The 9,199-nt window shown below is 34.3% G+C and overlaps 2 protein-coding genes across 2 annotated transcripts; both read right to left on the minus strand.

The window, feature by feature from the left end:
• Window positions 1-2,985: 2,985 nt before the first annotated feature.
• Window positions 2,986-5,144, minus strand: LOC143591022 (uncharacterized). Its single transcript, XM_077071346.1, has one exon. It carries the CDS (start codon window positions 4,388-4,390, stop codon window positions 3,254-3,256), a length of 1,137 nt encoding a protein of 378 aa, XP_076927461.1. The 5' UTR covers window positions 4,391-5,144; the 3' UTR covers window positions 2,986-3,253.
• On the minus strand, window positions 4,770-6,415 carry LOC143591020 (growth-regulating factor 8-like). Its single transcript, XM_077071344.1, has 3 exons — window positions 6,083-6,415; window positions 5,860-5,997; window positions 4,770-5,476 (listed from the first exon to the last, which is right to left on the minus strand). Exons 1-3 carry the CDS (start codon window positions 6,336-6,338, stop codon window positions 4,770-4,772), a joined length of 1,101 nt encoding a protein of 366 aa, XP_076927459.1. The 5' UTR covers window positions 6,339-6,415.
• Window positions 6,416-9,199: the final 2,784 nt, after the last annotated feature.

Genomic DNA, 9,199 nt, shown 5'->3' on the forward strand with positions numbered 1-9,199 from the left:
GGTTCTTAATTTTTAGGTTATAAATCAATAGATCAGAGACGAGCCACTTCTTTCTATCTCCAGATTTGTACAGGTAATGTTGCCAAATTTCAGATTTGGGTCAAGATATTACATATTAAGAACATGGTTAGGGTTATTTTTTGTTTTTTTTTAACCAAAGCTAGTCAATAAGTGACATAATCTATAAAGCGGTTCAATGTAAGCTTAGGATGCATGAGTTCTCACTCAATTCTTCTTCCGAATTTTGGCACTTTTTGTTTTCATTGTACAGGTAAATTGTCATACATAACAATCTAGTATCATTACAACAACTGGGCCTTTAAACGTACTGTTAACTTAAAAGCTCTAATACGAAAAACTAACAACAAAAGTATGACTGCAATTACAACACTATATTTTTAGTTTTTCTTTAATTTATACTAACTTATTTAGATTCTTTGAAGCAGCCATCGAGGCATCGAGTGATGGCGCTAAAAAGGTTTTCAGCGGTTAGGCCAAATGACATTTCTTACTAATTGAATTGGCTTCTTCTAATACAACAAAGGTAAATGGTGAATCGGTTCTCTTTTTTACTTTAAACAGTCCAAGGATTAAAATCATAAATAATTTTAGTTGAATTTTCTTTTTTCACATTAAGCAAAAAAGTATTGTTTCTCAAATGTCTACCTTAAATTCTTGGTGATAAAGAACAAACTTTGTTAATTTACTTAATCTCACGTGGTAGGTAACAAAATTTAATTGATATTTTTGTTTTTTTAATACATGTTAAGAGGGGAAGAACAAACATCACCCACATGAAAAAATCCATTTTTAGTAAATTGACTTGGAAATCTAAGGTCTGCTTAATAATGCTTCACAGTTTTCATTTTCCAAAATTTAATTGATTAATTGATATTTTTGTTTTTTTAATACATGTTAAGAGGGGAAGAACAAACATCACCCACATGAAAAAATCCATTTTTAGTAAATTGACATGGAAATCTAAGGTCTGCTTAATAATGCTTCACAGTTTTCATTTTCCAAAAGAATTTCATTTATTTATATACATTTAGATTTGCAGAGTACAAACCTTTGTCGATATTATTGTGAATGTGTGCTGCTTTTAATTAAAATAAACCGGGAGATTGGAAAAATTGCACAAGAATATGATTTTATGCACATTATGTTTGAATAAAAAAGTAAATGGATAGTGGTGACACTTTGGTAATTTTACAGTAATTGTCTTATTTTGTTTTGCAGGTAAATCAATGGTGAGCATTACGGGAGCTGTATGCAGGTGGATCATTACCTTGCTTAAAACTTAAAAGAAGTAAGTATGGCGCTACACATACTTGATTTCGTATTAGCATGTGCATTGTGCTTTCAATCAGTGTTTTAATCATGTCGTTAAGGTTGGTCTCCATAGGTACAGCGTGTTTTAGGTTAATAATTAAGCCATTTACACAAGTTAGTGTCCATATTGTTTTCATATTGAAAAATATTTATTTTTCTTATTAGGTACTGAAAATGGTGAAAGACGTTAACGAGTGTGGTGAAGTTTTAATTTTTATTCATAAATTTGTTACTTTCCTTTTTTATGTATGATCTTTTGACTTGATTTGAGTGTTATTAGACATTTGGTATGTGTTTGGATGTGGTAATGCCATTAAAGCTCAAATATTTGTAGTGGATACAATAAAAAGTGACATTAACGCTGTGTTTCAGAGACCCACTTATGAGAGGTAAGGAAATGAAATGGAAGGAAATGTAAAAAAGAGTGTGTTCCTGATAATTTTTTTGGAAGGAAAGTAAGGGAATTATAAAAATCTTGTGTTTCCAAGATTCATTTAAGATAAGAAAGGAAAGGAAAAGAGGAGAAAAATAAAGAATTTAAAGAGTTTGTTGTTTCCTTCCAATTTGGAAGGAATTGGATGGAAAGAAAGAACAAGAAAGGAAAGGAGAATGAATGGAAATGAAAAGAAAGGAAATATTTCTTTTCCTTTCCTTTCTTTTATTACATGAACTCGGGAACACATTGTAAGTCTAAAGGTTTGTACTGGCAAACAAAAAATGTGTCACTAAAAGTCCAAAGTTTAGTGGCAGAGAAAAAAGTGTCACTTAGTTTAAAAGTTTGTAGTGGCAAATAAAAAAAGTGTCACTAAAAGTTCAAGGATTTGTAGTGGTAGACAAAAAAATGCCACTAAAAGTCCAAAAAATATTTAATGGCCGGTGAAAAAAGTGTCACTAAAAGCCTAGTAGTTTGTTGTGGCAGACGAAAAAAGTGCCACTAAAAGGTTTTAGTGGTAGCACTTCTAGTGACACTCTTTTTGTGTGTCACTCATTCCAACAAGATTCTTCAGTGGCACTTCTTTGGTTTCTTGTGACACTTTTTGTGTGTCATTAAATGGCTTTTTATTTGTAGTGCCGTCTCGATCGTTTATCAAGAGTAAATCCATCGATATTTAGATCTGGTTTTAAAAGATTTGCGCAAGTGGCGGAGGAAGGCTGGCGGAGGAGGTCGGAGCAAGGTGGATGAAGCCGGCGATTTAAGCGTCTGTGGAGTGGTGGTAGTAACGTATCAGTGTATGGTTGGATTTAGGGTTTTTATTTTCCTTTAAACTAGTGTATATACGAGGATAGATAAACACTAAAAAAAATATATTAAATGTAAAACACTAATACATGGATCTTATCATATATATGAACGCGGGCGAATGTAAACGGACGAACGTATACGAACACATTACTTCGGTTCACAAACACTACTAAACGAACGCGGCATTTGTCCATGTCCGTCCCCTAGTCTACCAAACAATAATTTTTTGTCCATATCTGGTTCGTTTATTAAACTGACAGGCATAAACGTACTTCTCGCCAAACTGACGGTCTGAACGTCCGTTTCATTTATAGCCCTAAACCCTCCTAACCCCTTGTAATTCCGCCCTTGGTATTAAGCTTTTGCCACAGCCACCTTTCTCATCTATCGTTTACCCACCCTAAAGGTAACAACACTCAAGTAAGTAATTATTTTCTGGAAGAGAGATCACGTTAGGGTATGCATGGAATACTATTATTCATTACTTGTTGCTGATTGTTCAAGAAGCTTTTTAGTGTGGAGGCCACGTTAAGTTTGCATGAATTAAGTAGCATCACAATATTAACTAATTAAGCCATTAAAAATTACACAAGTATATATAATTAAAACAGCAGAAATTACAAACTGATGTTAATAATATATATTTTCTGGAACCATAAACCAAGCATGAATGATAGATCAACTACAAATTGGGCAGTGAACCAGTCCATTCTCATTACAATCACTACACCGAAGCACCACCCTCTTCCGCCCTAGGGCGCCTTCTTCCTTCCAATCCACCATCTTACAGCTCCCATTACACCTAAAACACGGCAAGAATCTTACACCACCACAACCCTCACAAACATACCCATTTTTGGATTTAGGCAAACCTTCAAGCAATTGATCCAAACTCCCGTCCTCCATCGCCTTCACCACTGCATCAACTCCACCAACGTATCTGCCTTTTACAAACACCCTTGGTAGCACCAACTCTTTGCTATCTTTCCCTTTCATTAAATACCGGAGTTCTTCGCGGAAACCTGAATCCATGGATATGTCTCTCTCGCAAACAAACACTCCGTATCCCTCCAAGACTGTCCTCACTGTGTTACATGCTTCAAATGTCTTGCGTACACCTCTTAATGTTGTCGTATACACTACTATTTTGTTTTCCCCTTTTGGCGGGCAAAGATTTTCAAATTCGTCTAGTGAAGATCTTTTGGGTGTTAAAGATTTGAGAAAGATTGGAATTTTATGATCAACGTTTGAATTTTCCTGAAAGATCACTAGACTGTTATGATCAAGATCTGAAGTTTCTTGAAAGACTGGAATTATAGGATCAAGATTCGAGTTTTCTTGAATGATATTAGAAGGTTGTCTGTAAAGGCGGAAGCTTTTGGTTTTCGAATCAAGACCAGCCAAGAGAAAGATGGGATCTTTTTCATCAACATTTAAATTTTCTTGAATGACTGGATTGTTATGATCAAGACATGAAGTTCCTTGAAAGGCTGGATTTTTAGGATCAAGAGTACTTGAGTCTTCATGAAAGATGTTAGAGGGTTGACGGTAAAGGCGGAAGCTTTCGGTGGTAGAATCAAGACCCGCCATGAGTTCCCATGAGTTTATGACTTCAGGTGGTGGTTCGGATATGGGTTCGGACCCCGTTGTGGGAAAGATTGATATGGTGGTTTTGGTTTTCGACGAAGATGGGTCGAGTGTCAAGAGGCCATAAGTAGTGGAGGTGAGAGAGACGATATGGTGGCTAAAGGCGGAGCTGCCAATTTTGGTGAAATCTTCATTATGGTTTAGTAGATGTGATGTTGCACAACCCATTTGGAAATGTTTCAGGATTCTAATTTGATGAAGTTGTGTAGAAATGAAGACTTTAATAGATGGAAGAAAAGTGTTAATTTGCAAGTAATTTCAATTTCAAATAAGGATCATTGGGTTGGTTTTAGCGCCCAATTTTTATTTTGAATTATTAGTAAAGTGAAGTAACTAGGAATATATGCTTTCGGTTTATTAAACATGTCTTTTTAGAAAGCCAAAAGGACCAATGTGTTAGCTGGCATCCAAGGCCCAGTTAAACTTTATATGCTTGTGACCAAATACAAAAAAAAACTTTATAAATATATATTTATATATAACAAAAACAATTCACTTAAACCAACCAACATTTAATTTAAAAGCAAAGAAGAACATCCACATAAAACTAGCAAAGCCCATGACTAGAATCATTTGGAGATTGCACATTAGTAGGTTGTTTAGGTGAAGTCACAACCCTGGGGCACAAAGCCTCAGCTAACGGTCCACCCAACCACGAACCATGGTGCGTGAACTTGTTTTGTGGGTTAGAATAACCATCAGCATTCAACATTCCAGTTCCCATATGAAACAAATCTTGATCACCACCAGGTTGCATTAATGTAAGAGAGCAGTTGTCTCCTTGAACCAAATCTTGATCATGACATCCCTCAAGATTTTGAAAAAAGTGGTCTCTTTTAGATCCAACACTTGGTGAAGGCATTGATTTCTGGATCTTTTGATGTGATGAAGACACAGGGTCAGGGATAGTGGCACCCAGCTTCATAAAACCGAAATTAAAGCAACCCCACAACAATAAATTACACAAAACAAATAACACAGTAGGGAGTGAAGTTAATGCGAATACCAAAAACACCCACCTGGATTGTTGACATGAAGTGGTAGGAGGAAGGAGAGGATGGTAATTATTATGATCTTTAATACTGTTGATATTTTTGGTATTCTGGGACTGAGTTTCCACAGGCTTTCTTGAACGAGCTGGTCTGTTCTTGTGAGCATGGCGCTCACAGTATTTTTGATCGGGCATTACATCTCTTGAACACCTCCATTTCTTCCCATCTGTTCTTCTACATCTCCATGGCTCCGAATCTAACCCTACCATCAAACAAGTTTATAACGTTAAACACACAAGGATTCAACACACATAAATATTATGAATGAAATAAAGTGTTACATCTTTGATATAATCCAAAGAGTTTTAAGTAATTTTAATGGACTATATATCATGATATATTCCAAAGATTTAGTGTTGAAGGTGTGATAATGTTCAAAATTTGGGGTGATCAAATCTGTGTTTTGAAAATGTAACAAAAATATTGATTTTTTAGAGATTATATATAACATGACGATAAATAATCGGTTGATCACAAAAAATTATGTAACATCTACTCCAAACCTCATAAAATAATTAATCTGATAAAAAGTTGAAAACAATAATAATATAGCAACTATGAGAAAGATGAAAGAAATGATAATACTGTTATATTGAGTGGACAAAGGCAACAGCAACTGAGGAGGAATAGGGATTGAAGACATAATGTGCTTATAAATCATCGTCTGGTTTTCAAATTCTTGCAATTGGGAAGCTGTGAAAAACCATTTATGCGTCTCTCCACCTGAATGTACATATATTTCATCACAAAAATAAAATAAAATAAAACAAAGGCCATAAAATTTAACAAAGGGTGTTGGATTATATACCAGTAAATGAAGTCCCAGATGCAATTTGATTTATATTAGCATTTGAGTCACCACCAAAGTCAATAGAAGCTTGATGTTGAGGATAATGATCATAGAGTGACTGATTAAAGATGGAACTCATCTTTTTAACAGGGTTTGTTGCTTGCATGTTCAGAGCTAGTTCGACATCACACTCCGCCGCCTGTGACGGAGCTTTACCGGATTTTTCAATACTCCTCCAACCGTGGCCTCCCGTATTATATTCATTAGAACTCATTTGTGAGGAAAAGAAGAACTCACAAATTAAAGTTCGCACGTTTATTTGTACAAGGTTTAAGGTTTTATTGTGTTTTGGATTTTGGAATTACCTCTCTTCTCACCAAGTTGACTTTAGTCCACCATGGTTTGTTTACAAGAGTATCTACAACAACGAACTTATACAAATCACCACATTATTGTCACATCATATTTCAAGCTTATCTCAAAAACCTCATTTTCCTTCATAACAACAAACATTTACAAACTCAATTAAAAAATATTAACTGTGTATATATATAATATATATGTGTGCATGTGAGAGGGAGTGTCACGTCACTAGTTCTTTGCAAGTTTGTAGAGAAGGACTTCAAAGCCAAAAACTTCACTCCATAACAAGAAAGTTTGTGTCGTTAAAGTTTGCCAATTGCCATATATATTTAAACATAGAGAGAAAGAGCTTGTTCTGGATGCTTTAATAATTAATAAGTCCTATGTCAGAACTTATGCTCTATATAATAATAATAATAATAATAATAATAATAATAATAATAATAATAAGTTATTAAATATAAAACGTAAATTCAGTTATTTCATATAATAATTTTTATTTATGACTTTTTAATATGTTTTTGATATACGAGTCTGGATTAAGGATGGAATGATTTGTCAAAAAAAAAACACCCCTAAAAAATTAATTAAAAAAAATCATAACTCAAAATTTAAAAATAAAAAAATAAAAAAGTGAAAACAAACAAGAATGTTTATCCCGTCTTTCCCGTGCTCCAAAAAAAGAGTAAAGTGCCAAAATCGTTAATAAGGTTTGATAGTTTATTTAACTTTAGTTCAAATAGTTTACCTTTTGCAATTGAACCATCGAGGTTTCTCATTATTGCCAGTATCATCTAAATCACTAACTCCATTAGTTTTTAACCTTATTTTTGGGTTAAACCAGTCTTTTTATATCAATTTATTATTTCAACTAATACAACCATGATCATCACATGTCATCATCATCATCTAACCACCATCATCATCTTACACTCGTGTCTATAGATAAAAATCTAACTATCATCTCTCTTAGCCGTCCACCACCACCCATCACCCACCACCACCATCAACCATCAACTATCCGGTCACCACTAGGGGTGTTCTTCGGGGTTCGTTTTTCGGGTTTCGGTTTTTTCGGGTTGGGTTCTTCGGGTTTTAAAGATTTTAACCCAACCCAAATCTCACGCGGGTTTTTCGGGTTCGGGTTCGGGTTTTTTCGGGTTGAGTTAATCGGGTTTTAAGTATCTTAGGGAAAAAAACACAATTTTTTTTAGAAAACTACAACGTTAAAATCAAAACAACATATTTTTCTTTGCTTATAACACAAATAATCAAATAATAAACTAACCTAACTTGATAAAAAATTCAAATGAAGAGTAAAACTAACTCGGACCATAATCGTATTCAATCGGGCATAGTTGTTCGATTACGGTTACTATTAGTAATAAACAGAAAACATAAATTAATAATAAGCAATCAATCCATAACACTTAGAATGCCAACAGTCGATTAGAGTCATATTCAGATAACTTTAGTGACAACAATCGATTAGAGCCAGATTCAGATAACTTTAACGGCTAAGACTTAGCCTATTATACTTATAAATATATTTTATTTCAAAACTAAAGCTTATTCGGGTTTTTCGGGTTGACCAAAATCTTATAAATCAAACCCGAGAACCAACTCGAATTACTTCAGTTCGGGTTCGGGTTCTTCGAGTCGGATTAGTTTGGGTTCGGGTACGGGTTCGGGTTGGGTTTCGGGTTTCGGGTAAAAGTGACAGCCCTAGTCACCACCATGGACGGACACCACCATCTCGATAGCCCTGTTTCAATCTTTGTAACTAGACCAACAATTTCTACAACACTAGTATCTGAACCCTAAACCGAAGTTTCATAACCCCCATATTTCTTATACCAACCACCAGATCTATGACACCATCATCGGAAACCATAAATTTCTATAATACTATATCAAAAAACCCAAAACAAGATCCAAATTGAGTTGTTTTGGGGCTGATTGATGTCGAAAGGTCAATAAAAAACATTTATAACATACCTTTACTAGAAATGGCAAGTAAGGTGTCGAATCCATCGAGAATCAGTGGAAAATGCCAATCGAGTTTATTGTTCTAATAAAATTATTCTAGGCAGACAGACGATGTCAAGAAGATTATATATTGATGTGATTGTAAAACAATTAAAGAAAAGTAACCACACTCCAAGTTTCAGGTTGTGAAGCAAACTAGACCAGTTGATTAAACTTATTTAGAAAACTCGTTTGTTTGCGCCTATAATTAAAAGATTAGATATTTGACCTTACCAACTGACAGAACTGCATCCGAACAATTGGTTTGGATGAATAATAACCTAATTGATTACCAGTTTTAAGGTTTGATAAATGAAATCAATGTTATGATTAAAGATAAAAGGGACAATGACTCTAAGAACCTAATCCTAAAATTTGATAACCACAAATCAATTAACTGATAAAACTTCAAAGCATTCAATTACGAATAACTGCTGAATTGCACAAACAAACATCATAAGTTGACTAACCGAATGGTTAATCAAATCCAAATCCAATACTAAAGTTTAAAACATCAAAACTCTAACCATAATCACAACCCTATTCCCAGAGATGGTTACAAATGGTTTAGCCTTGCATCTTCATCTTGATAAGCTTGATTATTGAGCGGAAGGATGAAATCTTGGATGATTATGGTGATTCAAGGGTGTTAGGATGATGGAGAACAGCTCAAAATATGTCCAACTTTGATAGGATATGAAAAATAATCGACTTTAGCGTTTTCTGGGCTTATATATGGAAGAA

Source organism: Bidens hawaiensis, unplaced genomic scaffold, assembly GCF_021521415.1.
Source record: "Bidens hawaiensis isolate Kalapana, Puna unplaced genomic scaffold, B.hawaiensis_p1.1 tig00039125_1, whole genome shotgun sequence".
NCBI classification, from domain to species: domain Eukaryota; kingdom Viridiplantae; phylum Streptophyta; class Magnoliopsida; order Asterales; family Asteraceae; genus Bidens; species Bidens hawaiensis.

Bases quoted from the DNA above. Each gene is read 5' to 3' on its own strand.
- LOC143591022 (XM_077071346.1), bottom strand. From the start codon at position 4,390: ATGGGTTGTGCAACATCACATCTACTAAACCATAATGAAGATTTCACC.
- LOC143591020 (XM_077071344.1), bottom strand. From the start codon at position 6,338: ATGAGTTCTAATGAATATAATACGGGAGGCCACGGTTGGAGGAGTATT. The intron at 5,998-6,082 runs GTATATAATCCA...ATGTACATTCAG, and splicing joins ATCTGGGACTTCATTTACTG to GTGGAGAGACGCATAAATGG. The intron at 5,477-5,859 runs GTATTATCATTT...GTTTGATGGTAG, and splicing joins TTTGTCCACTCAATATAACA to GGTTAGATTCGGAGCCATGG.